At 44.9% G+C, this 26,081-nt stretch overlaps 1 protein-coding gene across 3 annotated transcripts; it reads left to right on the top strand.

Annotated features, from left to right (window-relative positions):
- The first annotated feature begins 1,351 nt into the window (after positions 1-1,351).
- Zbtb34 (zinc finger and BTB domain containing 34) lies at positions 1,352-26,081 on the top strand. 3 transcript variants are annotated; one of them, XM_050155269.1, is made up of 3 exons: positions 1,392-1,455; positions 4,441-4,560; positions 19,438-26,081. In XM_050155269.1, the coding sequence occupies exons 2-3, from the start codon at positions 4,529-4,531 to the stop codon at positions 20,960-20,962; spliced, it is 1,557 nt and encodes a 518-aa protein (XP_050011226.1). In that variant the 5' UTR covers positions 1,392-1,455; positions 4,441-4,528; the 3' UTR covers positions 20,963-26,081. The 3 variants fall into 3 exon arrangements, with proteins under 3 accessions (XP_050011228.1, XP_050011227.1, XP_050011226.1); XM_050155271.1 differs by lacking the exon at positions 4,441-4,560 and having other exon boundaries at positions 1,352-1,455; positions 19,279-26,081; XM_050155270.1 differs by lacking the exon at positions 4,441-4,560 and having other exon boundaries at positions 1,358-1,455.

Here is a 26,081-nt window from a genome sequence, read left to right as displayed (position 1 = left end):
CCGACTCTAACCACTCCAATAGTTGCCCACACACATACCTTTAGCCAAAGGAGACTGCAAAGTGGGCCGGGGTGGAGTAGCAGGAGTAGACGGGCAGTAAGTTTCAGACACTTGGCAGGAAGGTCAAATATGCAAGAACATTTTAGTCTCCCTTGTCCTCAACAACATGCAAACACTGCTTCAGTCAAGGAAATCCAGGCTGGTACCCACACGTTTAGTAAGAATCAGTTGGGCTGGGCGGTGGTGGCGCACACCTTTAATTGCAGTACTTGGGAGGCAGAGGCAGGTGGAAGTCTGAGTTCAAGGTCAGCCTGGTCTACAAGAGTTAGGTGACAGACTCCAAAGCTACAGAGAAACTCTGTATCGAAAAAAAATATATATATTGGTTTTTATAATATATATTTATTTATATATACATAATATATAATATTAAATATATTATATTATATTTATAATATATATATCAGTTGAGATGAGGCCAAGGCTGAGTTTACAGGGAAAGATCACTGCTGCGAACTGTAAACCACACAGCCGCCCTGAGGTAGTCTGGCCTACCTTTCCTGTGTTCTGGATCTACTGATCTAGAGAACGTTCTTTGGAAATTAAAAGAATTTTTAAAGTTATTAATTTTTTATTTTATGGGTATGGATGTTTCCCGGCCATGTGTATTTGTGCACCGCGTGCTTGGTGTCTGAGGAGACCAAGAGAAGGGCGTTGGATCACAGGTGTGAGCTGCCATGTGGGTGCTGGGAATTGCACCCGAGTAGTCAGCGCTCTTAACTGCTGAGCCATTTCTCCAGTCCCGTGGACTCTTGTTTTAGGGTCAGGTAGTTGGTTTTTTTTTTTTTTTTTCCTGTTTGCAGCAGAGAAAACCTGCCCAGAAAGCTGGGCATGGAGGCCCATTCCTGTAATCCTAACCCTAGAGAATCTCTGTGAGTTCAAGGTCAGCCTCCGCTCTGTAGGGGAATTCTGTTTTTGAAAACTTGTCTCAAAACAAAACCCCAAATGAATAAAAATAGAAGAATTAAAAAGTGTGAGGAAGGTGGCCGCAGGTGTGAGCCTTCCGCAGGTTTAGGGTCCGGGAGCGCACGGCCGAGTCCGGCTCTGGCCAGCAGGGGGCACCGAGGAGAAGGCGGGCGGAAGGCCACGGACGGGACTCCGGGAGGGCTCCAGAGCTGGGCTGCAGCTCAGCCGCCCTCCCGTCCACTCTTTGTCCGCAGCTCCGCCCGGTATCCAGAGTTCCGCCGCGAAGAGACTCGGACTAGCGACAACCGCCGGACTCCGTGCCTGCCCGGAAGCGCGGGCGCCGAGGGGGCGGGGCCTGGAAGCGCTTCCGGGGGCGGGGGGCGCGGGCAGGGGTGGCAGCGGGAGCGGCGGGGAAGGGCCTGGCGCCGGCGGCGGCGGCGGTGGAGGGGGCGCCGCAGGCGGGCGATGTGAACGCGGCGCGCGGCCCAGGTGAGGCTGGCGGGTCGCGGGCGGAGGCGGCAGGGTCGGGACGGCCGGTGGAGCGGTTGTCCGGCTCCTCGTGGGTGAGGCGGGGCGGGCGAGACGCTGTCTGGTCAGTGCGGGGGACGGCCGGGCGCGGTCCAGAGGCCCGGGCACCTGCCGGAGGCCAGGCGCTTGGCTCCGAGGGGTGAGTCGGGGCGGCTGCCCTGCAGCTCACCAGCCTTCTCTCCTGGGCGCCTCGCTCTCCTTCCTGTACCGAGGGGTCCGAGTGACCGTGGCCCCCGGAGAGCCAGGCCCGGCCTGGGGGCGTCAGCGGGAGGCTGTCCTGGAGCTGCTGCCTCGGGCCACCGCCTTGCGCCAGGTAAACAGGCGACGCGTGCCAAGCTTGGCCGGGGTGGTCTCCGTGGTCACTCCGGCGGAGCTGAGGACGGACTGGGGAGGGGGCGTGTAAAACACTGCTTGTCTAGGCGAAGTGACTGCTTTGGGGCTACTCAGATCTGGGACGCACCACCTTTAGGTTTTCAGCACGTCTCTTCCATGCCGGACGTTCCTCCACGGAGAATTGAGAGTTTAGGTGAACTCCCTACAGACCCGTCATGCTGTGAATATCTGACATTGCAAGGTCTGTGCCTGGTTCAGCATGCGGGGCAGTTTTACTGAAGACATTTTTTTTTTTTTTTTAACGTTCCAGATGTAGACTTTTTAACCCCTTCGTGCACTTTGTCTCAGGGAGGTTTAAAATGATTCGCAGAAGTGTTTTCTTGGAAATAGCTTTACTGAGCCTTCGTCGTTCCTTGCTGTCGTCCATAGTTTTCCTGTGGAGCGTTTTGCATGCAAGCATTTTGCTGTTTGTGTTTGCCCATTTTCTCTTTGTTCCTTAGTCTAGGCTGCTTTTGCTTCACATCTGGATTATTGCAACAGCTTCTTAGCTGGTCTCTGACTCCAGAGGTTTCACCCTCCCCCATCCTTCCTTTATGCTAACGCCAAACTTAGTATAGGAAGTAGAAAAATAGTTGAGTGCTTGCTTGTTTAGTAAATGTCAGAATGCTGTTGAGTAGTGGACGAAAGGAGTCGAAACACTAATCTCCAACCAAGGCTTTTACACTGGGTGTTCAGACATTGCCCATGAGACAAGGTTGTGTGCTATAGAGAGGTAGAGGTAGTGGTGGTGGTGGGGCTTAGTGAAAGGGTGGCAAAGGACAAGTAGAATTCAGATTGGGGGGGAAAAAGGATCCTATGGAGTTAGTGACTAGACCAGCCTCCTAGCCGAAGGCCAAGATGGGAGAGGAGTAAGAGGAACTATTGATTAGGCTTGGTTCCTGAAAGATCTTGAACACTAGGCCAAAGTTAAAACTGTTCTAGAGGCAGGCGTATTCTAGCAACGAGAGTGTGGGGGGGGCGGTGCCCTGCAGAAGGTGGAAGGAAGAGGCTAGAGGGCAGGAGGTGAGCTTAGGGGGCCACGGCAGTTAGACCATTGTTCAGAGCAGAATAGTGTCCTGCCTGCTTTGTGGTGTCAGCCTTTACTGTTCCTCCATCTCCGCTCAAGGGTCTTTTAGGTTTGGCTTCATTCCTCTCACCTAAACCTGACTTTTTCCTGGCCTTTGCTTCTCCAAGTTGTCCATGTTCTGACTGCTTCTAAAGCTGTTGTTCCAGTCCCCTGAGCACGTTCTCCATTTCACTTCCTTCAAGCCCCTGCTGAAGATAGACTTCCTCCAATGGGTGTTCCCTCACTGCCCTACCCCCATGCCTTTGTGGCACCGGGACTCTGCAGCAAGTTTCCTTGGTTGTTGGTTGTCCTGGCCCCGCTGGAGCAGTTGTTTGAAGACATTGCTTGTTACCACTTCTTTCAGACTCTTCTGCCTCCTGATGCTGGAGCTGGAATCTTGATAAAAGGGTCTCAAATAGTTCCTGATTTTTGTTGGTAAACAATTTTTTTTTCCCAAGGAGAAGCCATTTGGTTATTAGCCTTCTCTGTCCTCTGTAACTACTGGTATTTAATGCTGCAGTTCCAGGTGGATGCTTTCAGTTTTATTCTCAGACGCAGAAAGCGCAGAAAAAATTCTGTGAAACATTAGTGTTCCTTCCGATCCCGAGGAAAGAAAAAAAGTCTCTGTAATTCTTGAGTCTAAGGTTGTGGGGAAAGAAAGTTGGGTCTGGGATCAGGCCTGGATTTGGCTCTTAGCGCAGTCACTCAATAACTGTGAAGCTGAGTGATTTGTCCTGTTCTCTGAGCCCATTATTTCTTCCGCTCTTTTTTTTTTTTTCTTTCTTTTTTGGTGCTGAAGAGTTAGCCCAGGGCCTCACGCATACTAGGCAAAAGCACTACCACTGTACCACTGAGTTCCACCTCCAGTTCGAGCCTGCTTTTTCTTACTTGTAATGTGTCAAAAAGTCTGTGTTGTGGGGTTGATACAGGTGTATATGTTCATTCATGTGCATCTGTATGTGTGTGCACCAGTGCCCAGGTCGAGTGCCGAGTGTTCCTTTCCACTGCTCTCCCCCTTCTCCATCTTATTTTTTTGAGACAGAGTCTCCCACCATGTCTAGAACTGGCTGTTCAGTCAGACTGGTTGGCCAGCAAGCCCTAGAGAGTCTCCTGGCCCCACCTCTCCAGTGTGTGTGACCTTTTTACATGGGTGCTGAGAATCCAGACTCAGGTCCTCATGCGTAAGCACTTTAGAAACTGAGGTCCTCTCCACAGCCTCTGTGGATTTTTAATGATGATGGCACACAAAGGCAGTAGCAAAATTTAGGAACTGCCGAAGACATTTTATTATGATTAGGTGTGGTGTATTGGAGTGGAGGAAGGATGGGCTGCCAAGCTTTGTCTAGCCGATATACATGTCTCTGTTCTGCCTTCCGGATGAAGCAAGAATGTCAGATATTGTGAACCTAGAGTCCTGTCATTTATATTTCCACTGATTTTCATATATCTTTAGTTGAAATTCTGTTTCATGCTTTCAAACTTAATTGTGTCCATTTAATGTTTTGTAGCTGACAAACTGCTGAATTTAGTTTAGTGAAGGTCACCAACTGAGCTCAGTTAAGCTTCTAATGGTTATTTTCTGTTGATGTTGCTGGCATGGAAAGCACCCTGGAAGAATGCAATTCAAGGTGAGCCTTTCTAATCCATTTGTTATAAGAGGTGGAACGTGTGTATTCTCTAGCTCTCCTGGAAAGCCAGTCATGGATAAATAAGCTGCTGTGCCTTAGTTTATATTGAGGTCTTGCCTTAAGAAAGCTCACTCCTTCTGTACGGAACAGATCTTTTCAGCTCATGATTCAGATGGGAGACATCAGCCAGGAACAGTGGTCTAAATCTTCAGTGCATTATTGGTGAGGCTGAGACAGGAGGATCACCAGGAGTTTGAATCTAACCTGGGTAACATAGCAAGACTCTAACTTTAGAAAAAAAAATGCAGAGATTTTAAAAACACTCTAGGGCCTGCTTTTCTGGCAGAATAAAAACAATGAACAGATTTTGAAAACAATTTTTAAAATTTTTAAAAATTTAACTTTATTTTATGTGCATTGCTGTAAAGGTGTCAGATCTCCTGAAACTGGAGTTACAGACAGTTGTGAGCTGCCATGTGGGTGCTGGGAATTGAACTCAGGGTCTCTGGAAGAGCAGCCAGTGCTCGTAACTGCTGAGCCATCTCTTCAGCCCTGTTGAAAACCATTTGAAGTGTCTGAGCAGTTCGACATTATGGCCCCTTACCACTGTGTCAGACTGCCTGACTTTGTATGGGACATCTTGAGTGGAATTTGTCTCCACTTGAAGTTGGTCAGGAGGATTATCACCAAGAAAAGCTACACATCTCAGCCAGATGCCTAGTTAAAATCTGCTTTCTTCTGAGAGCTATAGTTTTGCTCTGGAGACTGACATGTGGTTTCAGTTCCTGGCTGGATCAGTCATTAGCCGAGTACCCCAGGAAAGTTCCTTGTCTCTTGGAGTATGTCTCCTCATCTGTACAGTGGGGATGGTTGCAACATCTGTGTCTGTTGCCAGGAAGAGCTTTCTCTGCACAGTGTGCACAGCAGTAGCTGAGAGAAGCCAGTCTTCCTTGTTGCTGGTGTGGTTAAAGCGGCCATTCCTCTCCTGCTTGGAAAGCTCAGAAGCAGCTCCAATGTTTTGCATTGACTAAGACAAATCACACCCTCCCCAAATTAGTGTATCTGGGCAGACCTGGAGAGTGTTAGCGCCTCGCTCAGAAATGTAACAGTTCGGATAAAAATGTTCTCTCACATGAATTAATGCAGTAAGAACTCTAAACTTGTTTTCCTTTAAATTAGGAAGCGCCCTTCATGAATATCCATCACAGAATGCCATTTCCTCCCTGTTTTTTCCCCTTGCATTGAGTTCCATCAGCATCACAATGCTTCCTGCAGCCCTGCTGCTCATCAGCTGCTGCAAACCTGGGTTTGGCATCACAAGCATCCTGACCAAGAATGGTCCTTTCTAGTACCTTAAGCCCAGCCAAATTTGTCACCTTCCTTTCTTTTCTTGAAAGTGTAACTGGGCATTTTTAAAGGGAGTGTAGCATGTGATGAAGCTGCAGTGTTTCCAGGTGAGATGGGATTTTGCCTCCTGCCTATCTGTCCTGCACCTCCAGGGTCTTTAGCAGGACATTTTGAGGGCTGAGGGTACAGCTGTGCCGGCAGTCTAGAGGTCTTGAGTTTAGGTTGCATGAGCTGACCCACACTGAGAGCCTCTTGTGAGGTCCCTGCCTAAGAGCTTATCAGTGTATGAGACAATTCCCATTGCCTGGTTTGTGCTTTTGTTCTGGTTGTCATGGGGAACTCTTTCTGTCATGGAGCTTTACCCCATGTTTACGGTGGAGGGGACTTTAGGACCACTGCTGTTTTTTGTCCAGGTGACATTGAGGCGTCCTTTGTGGCTCTCTGTGGCACAGGTTGTAATGTACAGGATGCTACAGTATTAGGTAGACATGGTGCTGGGTTGTACTTTTAGCCAACTCAGTGGGAGTGGCATTTAGGAGAGGATCAGGTTTGTTGACTCTGACCTGCTACTGCTATGGTAGAGGGCCTCTTTCCTGAGGGACAAGTGCATCCTTTGGTTCTCTACTCTTCTAGTTCTTGCCTTATTTTATTATTTTCTTTTCTGCCTCTGTAATGCCACATCCTCTCTATAGTTATTAAAGTGTTGGTCAAACCCTAGTCTCTCCCACACCATACTTCTTACTGCCCATTGGACAACCTAAGCTCTGCTTGCCTCTTCTGGTCTCTCTCGTGCCCCAGAATGGATGCCAGCCCACACCCCCGGTCCTTGTGAACCCTCTGGACTCATGTTCATTGTGACTGCCCTGGAATTCCATTTCCTTCTCTAGCCCCGTATTCAGTGGATTCAGTTGTCCACACATCTGGGCGCCTTTCTGTAGTGGGAGCTGCGGGCTGTGTTCCTGATGCCAGCTCCTGGTCACCTGGCTAGCTTATGCCCCAAAATAACAGCACACAAATTGTATTCTTTTAAACACTGCTTGGCCCATTATATCTAGCCTCTTCTTGGCTGACTCCCGCACCTGGACTAGCCCATTTCTAATAATGTGTATAGCACCCCAAGGTGCGCTTACCGTGAAGATTCTAGCCTATGTCCATCCTGGGTTGGAGCTTCATCGATCGCATCTACCCGGGAGAGGGGAGCATGGCCTCTGAGCTCACTTCCTCTTCCTCCCAGCATTCTTTTCTGTTTACTCCTCCCTTCTATGTTTTAACCTATGAGGCCAAGCAGTTCCTTTATTACTTAACCAATGACCTTCCTCCATCATACACTATTCTGTCATTTGTTATTAACTACTGTAAGAAGTTAGTTTATCAACATGTATGTGTGCATTAACGTGAACCGTGCTAGCGAAATGTAAACAAAGGTGTAGGATTATCTCTGGAGTCAGACAGGAGGATTGCTACAAATGGTGAGTTCCAGGCAAGCAGTTTGAAAAGACAAAACGAAGTAGTCTTAGATTATAGCTGCATAAATTGCTGCCTGGATTCCATAGCTGCCTCCCACTGCTCTGCCATGCTCACCAGCTCCAGTGACTTGGATGTGCTGGTTGTTGGGGTTGTTATGTGCTTCTCATGTATAATTCCTGTAACATAGGACTGTATGCCAGTTCACTGTTACTGGTGAGACTTCCAGTTAGCAGGTTATTAGTAGTTAAGTTTTTGGAGAATTTACTCATGGATATCATTAGGACCTTTAACCCCTATGTTGTTGAAGAGAAAGCTGTAAGGCTGGGCATGATGGTGTACACCTGTAATTCCAGTATTTGAGAGGCAGAGATAGGAGGGTTGCTTTGAGTTTGAAGCCAGCTTGGGCTATAGATTCTGAAAACAAACAAACAAGAACAAAATGAGTCAACTATAGATTCTTTTGAGAAATGAGCATGGAAAAAAATCATGTGATTAAATTGTTCTAGACCTAACTACTTTTTATTTGTTTGTTTGTTTGTTTGGTCTTTTTTCAAGACAAGGTTTCTCTGTAGCTTTGGTACCTGTCCTGGACCAGGCTGGCCTCGAATTCACAGAGATCTGCCTGCCTCTGCCTCCTGAGTGCTGGGATTAAAGGCAGGTGCCCAGCGACCTGGCTACTTTTAAGTGCATTGTAGAGTTCCTTCCATATTGAAGCATAGACAGTGTCTCTATCTGTTGCTTTGTTGTTGTTGTTGTTTGTTTGTTTGTTTTGCTTTTTTATTTTTCAAGACAGGGTTTCTCTGTGTCAAAGCTGTAGCTGGAACTCTCCGTAGATCAGGCTGGCTTCAAACTCACAGAGATCCTCCTGCCTCTGCCTCCTGAGTGCTGGGATTTAAGGTGTGCGCCATTGTTGCCTAGCTTCCTGCTTTTTCTTAATCAGTCTTCTTTTGTGACTGTTCCTCTTTTATGGCTGCAGCAGGAAAAAAGAAAAGAAAAGCACAGTGAATGCCCCTCTTACATGCACACACGCACAAACACACACACACATATATATATATGTATATACACACACACACTTCTGCAACATACATGTATATATACACTTCTGTAACGTGCGTGTATACATACTTCTGCAAGCACTGTATCTGTATTCTAAATTCTTTTTAAAAATACTTTATTTATTTATTATGTGTGGGTGCACATGTGGAGGACAACTTGTTGGAGTCAGTTCTTTCCTTCTACCAAGTGTGTCACAAGGATTCAGGTCCAACATGGGTCGTCAGGTTTGGCGGCAGGTGCCTTTACCTGCTGAGCTAACTCTCCAGCCCCTAGACCCAGTTTTTAGCAGTTACTTTTATGTATTATAGCAGCCTTTTATGTGCTGATAAATATCACCAAGTTATCCTCAGGATTATTACATTTGTCAGCACTTAAAAGCTTGCTTACATCTCTAGTGGCTTAAAAATGGCATCTTGGGGGGCTGGAGAGATGGCTCAGTGGTTAAGAGTACTGACTGCTCTTCCAGAGGACCCGGGTTCAATTCCCAGCACCCACATGGCAGCTCACAACTGTCTGAAGATCCAGTTGCAAGGGATATGACACCTTCACATCAATGCACATAAAATAAAGTTAAATAAACCATAAAAAAATGGCATTTTGGATCATGGTGTGCCTCAGTGCTAAAGTGTATGCCTACCACATGCAAAGTTCTGGTTCAATTCCCAGTACTGCCCCCACCAATTTTTTTCCTTTTGTAATTCAAATGTCTTTAATCATGAATAAAGTTAAAACTTGTTTTTTTGTGGGTTTTTGTCTTTTCTAGGTCTTTCTTTTTTTAGCTGTCTATAAGTAGCCTTTGCCAATTCTTCGGGAAAAAAAATTTTGTGTCAGTCCAATTTGATAAACAAATTAAAGAATTTAGAATTAGCCCAGTATCAAATCTGTATGCATTTTCCTTCAATCTGCCCTTTACCTTTAGAGAGGTGTGTTTTTCATCTTACATTTTTTATAGTCCTGTACATTTGTATGTGCCCTTGTGGCTTCTGGAACTGATGTCCTGCCTGGGAGATCTGTTAAGCTGATGTGTATGAATTCATCCAACTAGTTATTTTTTGGTAATACACAAGTCTTTTCAAAATACCATTGTAAGAGTATTGATGGTATTCAGGGAAAGCCAAAGCCAGCTGAGCACTGCTTACTCGTTTTTAGGACACCAGCAAGCAGGCAGCTGCTTTGAAGGCTCCAGGAGCTGTGTTCTGTATCGCCCAGGCCTGTCATTTCATCCTGCCCTACAGTGACAGCCCCCAGAAGAGTCATTGCCTTTTTGCCTCCTTTGTTCACGTCCATGTGAGAAACGGGCTAGTCACTGGGGTCCCTTCTTACTGTGCTCAGCATGTCTGTTAGCTTCTGGTTGACTGTGTCCTTGTCTTCCTGTTTCTGCCCAGTGCCCTTTTCTTCTAGAGCTCCCTCAGATAAAAAACTTCACTGTGCAGGGAAGCCTTGGAACTGAGTTTAGGGGATCAGGTCATCTTGCCTTTCACACAGCCATTGTGCAGCATCCACAGTGCAGTGGTGTGCCTGGGCTTTTTCTGGTGGGACTGTGCAAAACTTTCAAGTAGCCTTACTTACTAACCCCATTGCCATCTGGTCTTCTATTAGGCCTTCTGTTCCCTTCTCTTTTGGTCTGTGTGAGGAATGGTGGTTGACGGACTAGCTCCACTCTCTCCTTGGGGCCATGTCCACAGCACTAGGCTGTGTGAGTGGCCTCTCTCGGTGTGCCCAAACTACTCCCTAATTGAGCTGCTACCCTGAACTCACTCAATTAGACCTCCTTGCTACTTAGAGACACCCCCCCACCCCAAGCAGCAGTAGCAGCTGCGTCGGTAGCTTCCTCCTCTCTCACTTCATACACACATTGCTCAGAGTTTACTCTTGTTCTTTGAACTCCAATTTTAGTGTTGCTTTGCGTTCTGTTGAACTTGGTCTGAACCTGTGTTGTCTTGGTGGCATCTGGTCTCTGAGATGTCCACCTTGAGTCACCACAGGGCTGTCACTTGATTCCTAGCTTTGTGGTTTCTAACTAATTAAGGCTTTTATATAGAGAAAGGGCTTTTTGCTTAAACCAGACAGGGGGCCTGAGGATCCAATGGCATCAAAACTGGTCTGGGAAGAGGTCATATGCTTTATTCGGAGCACCACCCCCTATCTCGATGTTTTCCTGATCTTAGCTCTTACCTGTGCAGGTTTGTTGCTTTATAAAGGATCCACTTGTAGCCTAGGCTGGCTTCCTGTCTCCTACTGCTCTGCTGGGGGGGAATTTGATCTGGAAAGAGGGCGCTTTGAGCATTCGTACTAAATGTTACTAAAATGCCTTCACTATCTTAGTGTCCCTATCACCTTCCTTCCTCTCCTGGGCCCATGGAAACGGTGCTGAGAAAGTCAGCCTCTTGGAGTCTTGGTTTCCTTGTCTCTAAAAAATTGGGACGTGCAGGGGCTCCTTGAAGTGAGGCATGCAAGCCTTGACGTTTTTGCCTAACACGAACACAGCATTCAGTAAGTGGTGGTTTCTGATGATCACACCCGGGAAGGTGAAGGGGCGTGACTGCAGGTGACATTGAAAAAGCAGGAAGATTATCTTCCCACTGGCTGAATAAGCAGAAGAGGATGGAGAAGACATTATGGAGCAGTAGCCAGTTTCAGCTCATTCCTGTGTCCCGGGAAGCAGTGTTTCATGTTCATAACCACAGCATAGCTTTCACAGACAAAAACAAAATAGCTATTAATGGCACCAGAGGAAAAAAATCCAGCCTATATGTGATTGTTTTTATAGTTAAGATATTACAGGATAAATGACTAGGGTTTTTCCCCCCCGTTATAATGTGCTAGGAAGACATGATTAATCTGCTAAATTAAAGAACACTGATCCTAATGTTTTTAGTGAGTGGAATAATCAAATTCATTATTGTTTTCTGAAGCAGCTGCAAACTTAATCTAAATGAAAAACGAATATAAATCACATCTCTGCATTATCAAAAATGAATTCGATTCCCATCTCTCCCTGGGCTGGGAGAAAGCTGCATTAAGCCCACGTCAAACTGCAAGACGGGGACTTTTGTGAGTCTTTGCATTCCCTGTGGTTTGCTATGTGTAGGAGTTGATGTTGAGTGAGTATTTCCTATAAGTGTAGAGAAATAATTTAAGTCCCTAGTTAGTATGCCATTTACTGATTGCAATTAAATCTTAGTGCAGCACAAATGACAGAGGCTAATTTCCTTAATTTACAAAGAGTTCTGACAATCCAGTAAAAAGGCAACTGTGGGTAGAGGATAAAAAGAGGCAGTTCAGAGACTGGCTGCCTTCAGCCTGCTATTGACAGATTGCCATTATGTGTGAGAAACATGGCAGCCCCATTGATAGGAAATCACAAGGCACATCAGAAGAAGGAGGTACCATTTTCCTTCTTCCAGTTAAGTAAAGGTGAAATAGTTTAATGCTTGATGCTGGTAGTTGTAGGGAGCAGCTTTTCCCTGTGGTCTGGGACCAGTAGGCACTTGCCACCTCTTAGAAGGTGCTTTGGCATTTTAGGTTGAAATGCAAAACCTCTCAGTTCTTCTGCGAAGTGTTACAAAAGAGCTGAGATGTCTGTAACGTGTCACCATGCTGTGTGTAATGGCTGATTAGTTTGCTTCCTGGTTTTGGCATCAGTTGACATTGTGCCACAGCTGACCATGGAGGCTATGAAGTTGGAACTCTATAGGAAGAATTTAAGGTATATTAAATATTTTTCTCTGCTTTTTTTTTTTTGTTTGTTTGTTTTTTTTGTTTTTTGAGACATGGTTTTTCTGTAGTTTTGGAGCGTGCCCTGGAACTCTTTCTGTAGATCAGACTGGCCTCCAACTCACAGAGATCTGCTCCTCTCTGCCTCCAGAGTGCTGGGATTAAAGGCGTGTGTCACTATCACCTGCCTATGTTTTTTTCTTTAAAAGAATTTATGTATGTATTCCTGTTTGTATGTGGATCAAATGCATACAGGCACCCAAGGAAACCAGAAAGGGGTATCAGATCCCTCAGGAATTGGCAGTTACAGATAGCTGTGAACTGCCATGTGGGTGCTGGGAACCAGACTTGGATCCTCTGCTAGAGCAGCCAGTGCTCTTAACTGCTGAGCCATTTTTTCAGACCTAGTTACATTTCTTAGGACCTGGACACATACTAGTACATGTTCAGCATTCTCTGAAAAACTCCCAGTGGTGCTTTTCCTTTAGAAGAGGGCACTAGAGTGGGGAAGTTTTGTTATTTTTATATTTCTATCCTGTGCTCTGAAGTGCTCTGATATGCATATATTTGTACTTTAAAGACAAACTTATTTAAAAACTTAATATAAAGTAGTCCTGTTAATTCTGTGCAGGGAAGAATTAGGAAGCTGCTGTTTCTAAGAATAGAGGCTCATTGGTGAAGTTGACATCCAGACAAAGTCTCTTTCTGTCCTGGGAAAGGAGGCATCAGATCCCCCAGGAATTGGCAGTTACAGATAGCAGTGAACTGCTGTGTGGGTGCTGGGAACCAGACTTGGATCCTCTGGCCATGGGGTATAGAACTTAAAATTACACCTTTTGTTCTCCTTAGTTTGGTATTGTGCCTAGAAACTGAAATTATCTGTGAATTCACCTTGCCTGCAGATTGTTACTGAGTGTTGCTTGTTAGCAGCTCTGGGGAGGAGTCTTCACATTGTTGCTGCAGAAGAAGGAAGTGTCACTGTGCCGCCGCACATGAGAGCATCCCCTTTCCCCTTTTGCAGAAAGATAGGATCCTCTGGTGTCCGCTGTAGTGTGCTGCTTTGCTGTGTCCCTGCTATGCCTGCAGCCTGGAGAGGAGGCCTCTCTGAAGCCCCTTCAGCTTCACATCTGTCTGAAAGTGCTTTGCCGCTCTCCTAGCTTTCTTGACTTTTGTGAGGACTCCATCCCTTCCCTTCACTGTGCTGACACAGTGCTGTGAGACGGTGACATCTGACCCTTTCTTAGGAGAAAGATTGCATCTCTTGTTAAATTTTGTTTTCGTTACTGATGAAATGACTATGTCTAAAATGCTATTTTTATTCCTTGTTTTTAAAAAGCATCTGTTCATATTTGTGGAGTTTTTATTTGTGATATTCGGCTTTTATTGATTTGTGAATCTCATAGATTTTGTATTTTGCAAATTCTTTTCATAATGCTTTCTGCCCCCTCCTTTTCTTTCTTTCTTCCTTTCTTTCTTTCTTCCTTCCTTTCTTGCTTTCTTTCTTCTTTCTTTCTTTCTTTCTTTCTTTCTTTCTTTCTTTCTTTCTTTCTTTCTTTCTTTTTTTTTGTGGTTTTTCAAGACAGGGTTCTCTGTATAACCCTGGTTGTCCTGGAACTTGCTCTGTAGACCAGCTGGCCTGGAACTCACAGAGATTCTTCTGCCTCTGCTCCTGAGTGCTGAGATTAAAGGCGTTCACCACTTCCTGGCTTTTGTAAGCATTTTAAAGATAGAAAAGCTTTATTTCTTTGGTTAGACCTCCACATTTGTACATCAACATGCCTTCTCTCCAGGGAATGTTTTGGGTTTTTTTTTTTTTTTTGAATATTCGAGACAGGGTTTCTCCATAGCTTTTTGGTTCCTGTCCTGGAACTAGCTCTTGTACTCCAGGCTGGCCTCGAACTCACAGAGATCCGCCTGCCTCTGCCCATCCTCTGCTAGGATTAAAGGCTTGCGCCACCGCTGCCCATCCAGGGAATGTTATACAGTAAGGATTTAGCGATAAAGTTTATCAAGTTCCCCAAGCCACTTCTGTTTAGTAATTGTCCTTTTCCCCTCCTTTGAAAAAGCACCTGAGATGTCTGATCTCCCCGACACCAGCAGCTTCTGTGGCCCTAGTCTTCCCCTGTGCCTTGTCCCTCCTGAAGCAGGAGCTTCCAGCACGTCTTCCTTCCTGGTTCTCTGGCTGTATCTCTTGACACATGGAATTCCTTCTGTGGGCACAATTTCTCTGCAGGACTGTTACGGCCTAGAGATCATTAGTAACCTTTATACATCCTCTTTGGTCTTATTTGCAGTAGCATTTGCTCAGGTGGTCTCTGTGACCATGTCCTCGCTGTAAAGATGACCTAGTCTTAGCGGTTTTGATGGCTAGAGGAGCGCCAGCCACTCCCCGGGACGCTTGTGCCCGACACACAGCAGACTCCCAGCTTGTATGTACCAGTGAGTTTGTTAACCCTGTTACATTCCATCTGGTTAGATTTTCTGTTCTCTCTCTCTCTCTCTTTTTTTTTTTTTTCTCTCTTTCTGGTTTTACAAGACAGGGTTTTTCTGTGTAGCCAGGATTTGTTGTGGAATGATGAGAAATTTAAAATGCCTTGTGGTAATGTTGGCTCTGTTGCGCTAAATTGAATACTTTTGATTTTACTTCACAAGTCTAACTGCTAGGTGGGCTGGGGTGCTGTACAGCAGTGGAGACTTAGCAGTGCATGAGCTCTGGGTGCTGTGTCTAGTACTGTGCTGGGGACTCTGGGGACTGGTAACTAGAAAACACGAAACGCATGTGGCTTGTATTATTGGACATCAATGTCAGTGTTCTAGGATCAATGCGTTTTTTTTAAAAGTCTTTTTGTGTTTTTTTGTTTGTTTTAATTTTTTTTGAGAAACGGTTTCTCTGTATAGCCCTGGCTGTCCTAGAATTGGCTCTGTAGACCAGGCCAGCCTGGTTTTACAGATACTCACTTGCGTCTGCCTCCCAAGTGCTGGGATTAAAGGTGTGCCACCACCTGCCAGCTTTAAATCATTTTTTTTAAAAAAAAAACTTAACAAAAAATTCCACTGGCCTGCATTCTATTTATGAATTCAGTTAAGAAGACAGCATTGTCTCACAGCTGAGATATATGTCTTCATTTGCCCATATAAAAACTCCTTATTAAAATAGTGGGCCAATGAGATTACTCACTGGGGGGAGTCATGTGTTACCAAGCCTGGTGACCTGAGTTCAATACTTGAAATTTACATGGTGAAAGAAGAGAAAAGATTGCCACAAGTTGTCCTTTGACTCCCACATGTGTGTGTTCTCTTTCTCATGTACACTGTATAAAAAGATAATGCCTTTTTCTTCCTTGTGCCTTATTTTATTTATGGCCCATGCTGTTGTGTTGCCGGTTGTCCCTCATTCTGACACAATAGCAAGTGATCACTTGTGGTTTTTGTTTTAAATAGTGAATACCTGTATGTAACCAGTAATTTGTTTTTTTTTTCTCTCTGTTTCTCTTTTTGTTTGTTTGTTTTTTCAAGATAGAGTTTCTTTGTGTAGTTCTGGCTGTCCTGGAACTCACTCTGTAGACTAGGCTGGCCTCAAACTCAGAGCTCCACCTGCCTCTGCCTCCCAAGTGCTGGGATTAAAGGTGAACGCCACCACTGCCTTTCTTCCATCTTTCTTAGATGGTTGTGTGTGCCTTCAGTTTCCCTTGTTGCTTTGGCTCACTTCCAAATACAAAAATGTTAAGAATAACATGGCAGCTGAGCTTGGTGGCGCACACATTCAATCCCAGCATTTGTGAGGCAGAGGCAGGTTGATCTTTGTGAGTTTGAGGCCAGCCTGGTCTACAAACTGAGTTATAGGACAATTAGAACTGTTGCACAGAATAACCTTGTCTCAAAAAACTTTAAAAAAAAAGAGAGAACAAAAAAGGAAAGATAAAGAATGGGTTTGGTAGAGCCAAGTGTGGTGGTGCACACCTTTAATCCTAGTATTCAAGAGGCAGAGACAAATGGATGTCTATGGATTTGAGACTGACCTGGTCTACATAATGGATTGGAGGACAGCCAGGGCTATGTAGAGAGAGACCGAGACCTGTCTCAAAATATTTAAAAAAAAAAAAAAAAAAAAAAAAAGGAAGGGGGAAGAAAGAATGTGACGGTAGAAAGTGTTGTCTGTCTTAGAAGCCTTGATGGGATGCCTTAGCTGAATGTGCTCTCCAGAGCACTGATGCTTTGGAATACTAATGTCATACCTTGAGAGGAGAGTTCCACAGTTAAATGAGTTTGCAAACTGCTGAGTTAAACAGAATGGTGTCTGGAGAACCCTTTCAGATGGGTTATTATGCTAATGTCTTTTAATCCCTAGGAGGTAAGGATGTTGGGGCTAGCACATGTTATGTTGAATACATTTTGGGAAGAGACAATGATTCTTTCTAAGGATGATGTCATTGCTTTGCAGTAGATACTGTTTGTTGTTTCTAGAGTAGGGCTCTATTTCTTGCTTATCGGACTGCTGTTTTCTTACTCTGAAGGGGTGTTTACTTCTGAGATGAATTTTTGGCATGATAATGTGGCTGAGCAAGTTTCTCTGACTTTCTGATGCCACGAGTAATCTTAGCAGTGTCCAAACCTTAGCCAGTGTTCCTCGTTCTTGGCGTTTGCAGAGGGCCTTGCAGTGCCTTAGCTGAAGCAGACTTCTTTCAGTTGCCTGTCATTCTGGGAGTCAGCTTTGTGCCAGATGCACTAAAATGCCTCCGTGTCTCCGCACGCGGCTAGAACAGTGTGAACGGCCTGGAGATCGTTTGTGCCTTGGCACTTCTGTGTCTTTTTCATTTAGTTCTGCCAATTTATGTTATGCTAAAAATATGTCCATTTCATGCAGATTTCAAATTGACTTCAATCAGAAGTCTAGGATAAATAGAAGCATAACATCCCTCTTTGACATAAATGTTTTAGCTCAGATTCTGACAAGATTGAAAATTCTGATGTGATCCACTCAAACTAACTGATTGATCCTTTCCTGCAAGAGTCTTAGATTTAGACTCGTTTTACAGGCTTTACTTTTTTTGGTGGTTATACCCTAGTGAATTATTCTGCTTGCTTTTGTCTTTGTTTTTATAGCCTCCTGAGTTGAGTCACTTATTTTCACTTTTTATTGCTTAAGATAAATTGTTAAGGCACTCTCCCTTTTTTGTTGTAGGTGATGCTTTCTGAGTCTCAATGTTTTATTATGAAAAATTTCCAAGCTGCAGAAAAATTGACAGGTTTTCACAGTGGCCACTTGACTGCTGTGTGCACTGTTAACAGTTTACTGTGTTTGCTTTGTCACTTGTGTATCTGGTCTGGGAGTTAGTGCTCAAGTGAATCGGAGATAGGCAGACTTACTCTCAGGCCCTTCTTGCTCGCGATTCAGTACTTAGTATGGAGCATTTCCACAGGTTGGCTAGATGTGATGGTGTACTTCTGTAAGCCAGGCGTTCAAAACAAGCCTGAGTGTGAGGCCAGACTGCTCTGTGGGGTGAGGCCCTGACTCAGAAAGCAAAATATCTCTTGGTTGGATTTCAAAACCAAATTATTATTATTATCATTATTATTATTATTATTATTATTTTGGTGTTTTGAGACAAGGTTTCTGAGTAGTTTTGGAGCCTGACCTGGAACTAGCTCTTGTAGACCAGGCTGGCCTCGAACTCACAGAGATCCACCTGCTTCTGCTTCCTGAGTGCTGGGATTAAAGGCATACACCACCACTGCCCGGCTATAAAATTAGAATTATTAGTTCTAGTTTTGTGTTTACCTTAGTAGCTGTGTGTTAGTATGTACGTGCATGTTGTCTACCTGTGTGTGTACACACATGCATACCACAGTGCTCTTGAGGTTAGAAGACAGCTTTGGGAAATTGATTCTTCTTCCATCATAGGGGTTCTGAGAAACTGATTAGCTTCACCCATTGAGCCATCTCACCAGCTCCTTCAGTGGTTTCGAGTGGTTCAGTGCTGAAGGGTCCGGGTCAGAAGTGGTGGGAGCAGTGGCCCGGGCATGCTAGTGCCATGAGTAGCATGGAGGGCCCTCCACTTGGAATGTGCCCATCACTCTTCTTTCTTTTGCCTTAAATAACACTCTCCTGCAAGGGACAGGGACTGTATATTTCTTGTTCTTCAAAGGTATGTGGGGAAAGCCCTAATCACGATAACACTGGAAAGAAGTTTGTTCCATTCACTGGTTTGAGTTGCTGGATGCTTGAAAAACTACTGATTAGAAGTATGTGAGTGGAGGCTGGGGAGATGTTTCATTCCATAAAGTGTACACAAGCATGAGGATCTGAGTTTCAATCCCTGGTACCCATGTAGCAAGAGCAAGGAGGGCAGTGAGATAATTCAGCATCTGCCTTAAAGCCTGATGAGCTGGGCTCGATCTCCCAGGCCTTGTGAGGGAAAGAATCAACTCCCAAAAGTTGTTCTCTGGCCTCTGCATGGGCACCGTGGCATCTCAGACATAAATAAATAAAATGAAATTTTAAAAAAAGATTGGAACTGTGGTTAAGAGCACAGGTTTGGTCTTCAACACCTACAGGGTGGCTTACAACCATGTATAACTGCAGTCCCAGTGGGTCTATCACTCAATTCTGGCCTCTGAGGACACAGAGTATACATGGTAATAGTCATACTGTCAGGTAGAACACCTGTACACACAAATAATAATAAAAATTTTAAAACTGGACTTGGGCACATGTGCCTATTATTGCAGTGCTCTGGGGCTTGTTGGCTAGCAAGACTTGCCAGTTGGTGAGCTCAGTGGAAGACTACTCTCAATAAAAGAAGGAAGATGCCAGTGTTGTTGACCTCTGGTCCCTATAAACATGCTCACACGTGTTCCTGCCCCATATGATGTGTACATAAACATATACACAGACATAAGCCATGCATAGAGAATTATACAAGGCAGGTGGTATACGAAGTGGAATATTTTTGTAGAGCCCTTTAGAGACCCTCAGCTGTAGGTGAATAGTAATTTTTCTTGAAGGGCACCACTTTTCCTCAGCTGAGCCAGCCTTCCTATGCATTCAATGTTTTACTTTGATCAAATTGAGTGTTGAGCAAGAAGAATGATACTGGGCTAATTGATTGTTCACTTATTTGGCTTTAGGTGAATTGATGGAGAGATGGAAGATGAAAACTAAGCAAGAGGAGGAATGTTCAGGCAGACCCTAGGAGTGCTAGCTGACGAGTTGATGTGAGCTCGTATCTATGCTGCTTGTCTTGCTGAGGAGCTCTGGCGAATTACGGATGCTCTTTGTCTCTGCAGATTACGTCTCGTGTCAGTAGAAATGGACAGCAGCAGTTTCATTCAGTTCGATGTGCCTGAGCACAGCAGCACTGTTCTGAGCCAACTAAACGAGCTCCGCCTGCAAGGGAAGCTATGTGACATCATTGTCCACATTCAGGGTCAGCCATTCCGAGCCCACAAAGCTGTCCTCGCAGCCAGCTCTCCGTATTTCCGGGACCATTCAGCATTGAGCACTATGAGTGGCTTGTCGATATCTGTGATTAAGAACCCCAGCGTGTTTGAGCAGTTGCTGTCCTTCTGTTACACTGGAAGAATGTCCTTGCAGTTGAAGGATGTTGTCAGTTTTCTGACCGCAGCCAGCTTCCTTCAGATGCAGTGTGTCATTGACAAGTGCACGCAGATCCTGGAGAGCATCCACTCAAAGATCAGTGTGGGAGATGTTGACTCTGTCACCATTGGTGCTGAAGAGAATCCCGAGAGCCGGAATGGAGTGAAAGATGGCAGCTTCTTCGCCAATCCTGTTGAGATCTCCCCTCCATATTGCCCTCAGGTACGGCAGCCTCCAGTCAGCAGCGATCTCCGGATGGAGACGACCCCCAACAAAGCCCTTCGGAGCCGCTTACAGGAAGAGGGACACTCAGATCGGGGGAGCAGTGGCAGCGTGTCTGAGTACGAGATTCAAATTGAAGGGGACCACGAGCAAGGGGATTTGTTAGTGAGGGAGAGCCAGATCACTGAGGTAAAAGTGAAGATGGAAAAGTCTGAGCGGCCCAGTTGTTCTGACAGCTCCTCCCTGGGTGATGATGGTTACCACACAGAGATGGTTGATGGGGAGCAAGTTGTGGCAGTGAACGTGGGTGCCTATGGCTCTGTGCTCCAGCATGCGTATCCCTACTCCCAGGCAGCCTCACAGCCTTCCAGCATGCCAGAAGCTTTTGGAAGTCAGAGTAATTCCAGCCCATCCAGGTCCATGCTGAGCTGCTTCCGAGGCCGTGGTGCCCGCCAGAAGCGGGCTCTGTCTGTTCACCTGCACAGTGACCTGCAGGGTGCAGTGCAAGGATCTGACAGTGAAGCCATGATGAACAATCCCAGTTATGAGAGCAGTCCCCGGGAAAGGAGTGCAAGGGGTTACTGGTACCCATACAATGAGAGGTTGATCTGTATTTACTGTGGGAAGTCCTTTAACCAGAAGGGAAGCCTCGACAGGCACATGCGACTGCATATGGGAATCACCCCCTTTGTGTGCAAGTTCTGTGGGAAGAAGTATACACGCAAGGACCAGCTGGAGTACCACATCCGGGGCCACACTGATGACAAACCATTCCGCTGTGAGGTCTGTGGGAAGTGCTTTCCATTCCAGGGTACCCTCAACCAGCACCTGCGGAAAAACCACCCGGGTGTCACTGAGGTCAGGAGTCGCATGGAGTCTCCCGAAAGAACAGATGTGTACGTGGAGCAGAAACTTGAAAGTGATGTGTCAGTCTCAGACATGGCTCTAGATTCCCGAATGGAAATCCACACAGTATCTGATGCGCCTGACTAAGTTGCTGCAGAGAAAGAGCTCCTGAACAAAGCACATCAGTCAATGCATAGTTGTGATTTGCTTTGTTGTAATCTTTGGTTTTCCCCATCTGGAAATCTCTTGGTTTCTTGGTAGTTTCTCTGAAGGTTCTGGGTGTGGCACTTGTGTTTACCCTTCTCTCCTCTTCCCTCCCCCAGGAGCTCAAAGCATGAAGGGCAGCAGAGCCAGGAGAACACAGACTGACAGTATTCCTCCTTGGCTGATTGCGTCTCCCAACTCTGCCAGAGATTTAGCTATGCCAACTGGTTGACCCCACGTTCTCTGCCAAGAGGCAGGCACTCTTTGACTGTGGGTGCTAGCCCCAGTGCATTTTAATGGAAAGAGGCTAGGATGCCGTCAGCTGATACAAATGGGTAACCTTTTCTAATTTAAAATTAGTTTTAGGGGTAGTTAGACAATTTATATATATATATATAATAAAGTGGTTATTATATATATAGTATATATACATTCTCAAATTGGGGTTTATTCTGGTTGAGGTGAATGTAAGAGGAATATATAATTTAATACAATGTGAACAGAGTCTGACTCTGTTTCAACCCCGCCTACTATGTTAGTTTCCACCCTTTGTTTTCCTTTACTGAAGAATGTCAGTAGATTTTCACATACAGTAATCATTGTGTCCAAATGCAAGCAAAGCAAATCACAGTGTTCATAGCTCTGCTTCATAACAAACACATAAACCAAATGCCATAAAACTCCTTCAACTGTAGTGGGAACCATTTGAAACTTTTGTTCGTTGTCCAGCTGTGCTGGATGACCTGTGGTGCTGACCTTTCTACACAGTGTAGTGTTATACTAGCCAACCCCAAAGGAGCAATGGTTTTCAAGGTTTTTACTACAAATCTACCTACCTTCATTCTGTACTGTAGAAGCATACATACCAGGTAACTAATCAGATCACTCCACCGTGAGTAGTGCTCTCACTAAAGGGCAGGAGTTTGTAGCACTTGCCTACAAAATTCTCCAGGTAGTGTTGTGCTTTTGGTTTTTCTCTCTCTCCTCAAACAGCCAGTTCAGGTGCACAACAACTTTTTCTATGCAGTTCCCAGGGAAGCTGCAGAACTTGGAATTTGTACTTTTTGTAAAGCTGTACTCTACGGGAATTGCAAGCAATATATCTAATCTTAGTATTGTGTGTGCTAATGAGAGCCTCAGTGGCTCCTCCACTCTCTCAGTGTTTCTTGCTTAAAGAAAAAAATGTCAAAACCATCTAAGATCCTCAGTGTGTCACCAAATCTGTGTGTACGTCTCACCATTTTTGGTCACGTGGTGCTATTTTTATGTTAAGTATCTTTTAGGTCAGTATTGTCTAGAAAATGTGAAACCTACGAGTAGTGATGACTTATTTACTTTCCTCTCAAGTTCACAGCTTGAAAAGAAACCTCAAAAGCATGTGCTGGCAAACGGGTTATGTCTGAGTTGTGTCTGGTCAGCGCTTTGGAAAATGTCTGTTTGCTCTTAGGTTCATACACACCAACAGGCTTCACAAATGCTCTGGTTCTGTGAACTCAGGCAGAGAGGGCAATTTGATAGGCAGTTTACAGGCCAGGTTTGTGGCTGACTGCAGAGACAGCAGCGCTCTAGTCTCTGCCTGAGTACCTGGGCTCTGAGACCCAGACTCAAGCAAAACCCAGAAACTGAGGACCAACCTCAGAGGCTAGGAGCTAAGGAATACAAAATAGATGTTTGCTGATTTGCCATGCTTTTTTGGCTCTTAAAATACCAAGAATGATGGGTTTGGGGGGAGGTGTTTTTGTTTAATTTGTTTGGTGGTTTTTGTTTTTTGTTTTGTTTTGCAGGAAGTGGGGGAGGTTCAAGATAGGGTTTCTCTGTGTAGCCCTGACTGTCCTGGACTTGCTCTGTAGACCAGGCTGGCCTCGAATTCAGAGATTCTCCTGCCTCTACCTCCCGAGTGCTGGGATAAAGGTGTGTGCCATCACCACCCAGCTTTTTTTTTTTTTTTTTTTTTTCTTTTTTTTTTTTTTTTTTTTTTTTTTTTTTTTTTTTTTTTTTTTTTTCCTTTTTTTTTTTTTTTTTTTTTTGCCGGGGGCGGGGGTTATTTGAGAAAAAAATTTGATTCCAGCCCTTCCTTCATGTGTAGCAGCCCCGGTGCACACAGTGGCACCGTCCTAGCACACAGGATCTGCTCATATGTGAATTGCTCGCCTCACCTCAGTGTTAACTCCTGTAGATGACTAATCCTGCCGCTCCTGGAGCGGCTCTTCTGATCGGGTATACGGTATGCCTTCTCCTCGTCAGACTGCCTAAATCGGGGTTCTCTCCCTGAAGCATTTGTTCAGCTAAGGAAGCTGACCGCCTCAAGGGAGAATGGACTCCCAAGTGTTTACCTACTTAAGTGTGTTCTGAGGTTTCAGGTAAATGTTTGTGATTTTTCATTTTCCTTACACAAATATATTTTGTTTTGATTTTTCTTTTTGAGAATTAAATGCAAAACTTCTTTTTTTATTATTTTGTGTTGTGATACCAGTTAAGTTTGTGACAAGAAAGGCCCCAAATCCAAGGATGTGCGACGTGGAGCTCAGGGAAGGAGCCTCCTTTTCACTTTTTGTGGTGAGGGGAGCGCACTCTGGCCGCACGCCCATATCCTGACTCTTGTCACTGTCTGTCTGAACTTATGTGCATGTAGTTCTTGTTTCTGAACTTACGTACTTGTAGTTCTTATGTTTGTCAATTTGTTTAGCTGGTTTGAGTTTACCAAAGAGTGACTTATCCAAAATTGTCTTTGACAAAAATATACATTGCTTTGATTGTACAGTTCAGGTTCTAACATTGTAATGGGACTGTTAAGGGGCAGAAAACCAATTTGAGTTTTTAATGATCATGATTCCGCATTTTGCAAGTTGCGCTTGCTCCCATTCGTGTTGCTAACACTTTACCCTCTCCACTGCTAGCAGTGTTAAAAATGAATTCTCAAGCCATAACACAGTACTGTAAAGTTCACGGGGCTTCGAGGGAGGCAGGGCCCAGGCCAGCACAGCACTGCATAGCCTGTCTGCACACTTGCACTAGGTGCCTGCGGTGGGCATGGCTGCCGAGGGCTCTCCATGCAGACAGGGCAACAGCGGTCAATTGTGCCTAGCTACATGAGGATGTGCCAGGAGAGCCAGCTTGGCCACTCGAGCAGGCTTCTTTCCCTTAAGCTCACTGTGTAACTCCTTAGAGCGACTCCTTGTGGACAGCAAACCTGTCCCTGTACAGTTGTAGGTTAGGTCTCTCACTATAGCAGACGCAGAAGTCCACTAAGATAAACATATGTGAAGACATCCTTTACAGTGAAGTATGTCCTGCTTTCATACAGGCCTGTGCGTAATTGAGTCTCTTCTCAGCTACCTTTCCATGTTAGACAATGTGAAGACAGCCACAGCACCCTTCCTTCCCTGTGACATTTACCCCATTGCACAAACTGTGAAGACGTTTTATACTTTTGCTAACACTTGTGGTTTTCAGTCCTTATGTTTTCTTCATCAGTCTTCTGCCCTCTCGTTTCTACTAAAGCTGTAAATACATTTAGAAACGGTTTGTAAATACTACGACAAAGATGAATTCATTTTCCCATTCAGTGGAAAAGCCTCCCGATCAATTGGCTCTGCCTTGGCAATTTTTTGTTGTTGGTGGGGATTGTTTGTTTGTTTCCTTCCTTCCTTCCTCCTTCATTCCTCCTTTCCTTCCTCCCTTCCTTTCTTCCTTCCTCCCTCTTTCCTTTTCTCTCTCCTCCCTCCCTCTCTCTTTCGAACAGCAGAAAGGATACTGTCGGTTCACTGTTAAGTAGAATATACTGTAGGACTAAATTGGTAATTTTTAAATCTTCCCAGAGCTTAAGTGTATGTCTCTTCTAACGACAGCAAGTATAACCACCTCTTTTGTTTTACCCTTAGCCCAGACCACAGGCCTGCATATTTTTTTGTATGTGAGTTTGATTTTAACAACCTGGATTCTGGGGAGAATTTGCAGGAACACAAAGCAAGGGCTAGGGGAAATAGTCCATGTGAATGAGCTCTACTTTAGGTTGATGTGTCTTATTTCAAGCTTTCCACTTGTTACTGTTACTGTGATGTTTTTGTTATCACTGTTGTTAAATTCTATAATGGTTTCCTGTGAAGCCTCCACTGAAAGGGACTCAAATATGCAACATCTAAACTATTTTCCAAGGGCTCATGCCCCTTGAATGGTGCTTCTAGCCTGGTCAGGGTTATTTATTAAATTTTATATATGAAAGTATTGGGAAATTATGTAAACTCTTTATACGAAACTGTCTAGTTCTTACATCGTAGATTTCATATACTCAGTGCAGCTGAACTGAGAGTTCAGCGAAGTCATTCACTCTGTTCCACATTTGTAATGGTCGCCACACGTCGTCTTCAGGAAGTACCAGAGTTCTCACTCTTCTTGCCAGGGCTTGCCAGCTTCAGGTGCCCCCTGGGTCTGGCACACACAGGGCTATCGCTGCTCCTCCGTAGCTACTGGAGTAAGCCCCGCTCACTGCTCATTGGCAGATTGAGCACACAGACCTCCCACTGCCCTTCAGTGACAAGTTATGCTGTGAACTCAGCCTCGGGACTTGGAGACTAAGTCCCAGGCTGCTGCCCTGACTAGAGCAAGAGGTAAACTCACTGCCTCCCCTGAGAACGACCTTTTCCTGATGTGAAACCATCTCTTAACACTTCAGCAGTAGGGCTAATACAGTGTCCGTTACAAATGGCTGAGCAATTTGAATGACTTCACATGGTGTCATTATCTTGCAATATAAACTGGTAACCTCACAACGCCACACTTCATCACCACGTGAAGTAAATGAAGCTAGCTAAGCGGATGCTGTATCAACTAGTAACTTGCCATTAAGGGTTATTTTATAGCATGAATTGAAGACTATTTATTCAAATGATATTTTACTCTTGTATTCATTTTGCTTTAGGTTTGTGACATGAATATTTCAGTGCTGCTTAATTTTGTTCTGAATTCTTGTTTCTTGCTTGTAAATGGCTTTTTTATGGTATAAAGTCATTGGGAATTGCTGTTTGTAAATAAAGATGCTGCCAGAGCAACCTTGCTGTGGTCT

This window comes from Alexandromys fortis, unplaced genomic scaffold, assembly GCF_014885135.2.
Source record: "Alexandromys fortis isolate MF-2015 unplaced genomic scaffold, M_Fortis_MF-2015_v1.1 scaffold_72, whole genome shotgun sequence".
Taxonomy (NCBI): domain Eukaryota; kingdom Metazoa; phylum Chordata; class Mammalia; order Rodentia; family Cricetidae; genus Alexandromys; species Alexandromys fortis.
This window is presented reverse-complemented; position numbering and strand designations above follow the sequence as displayed.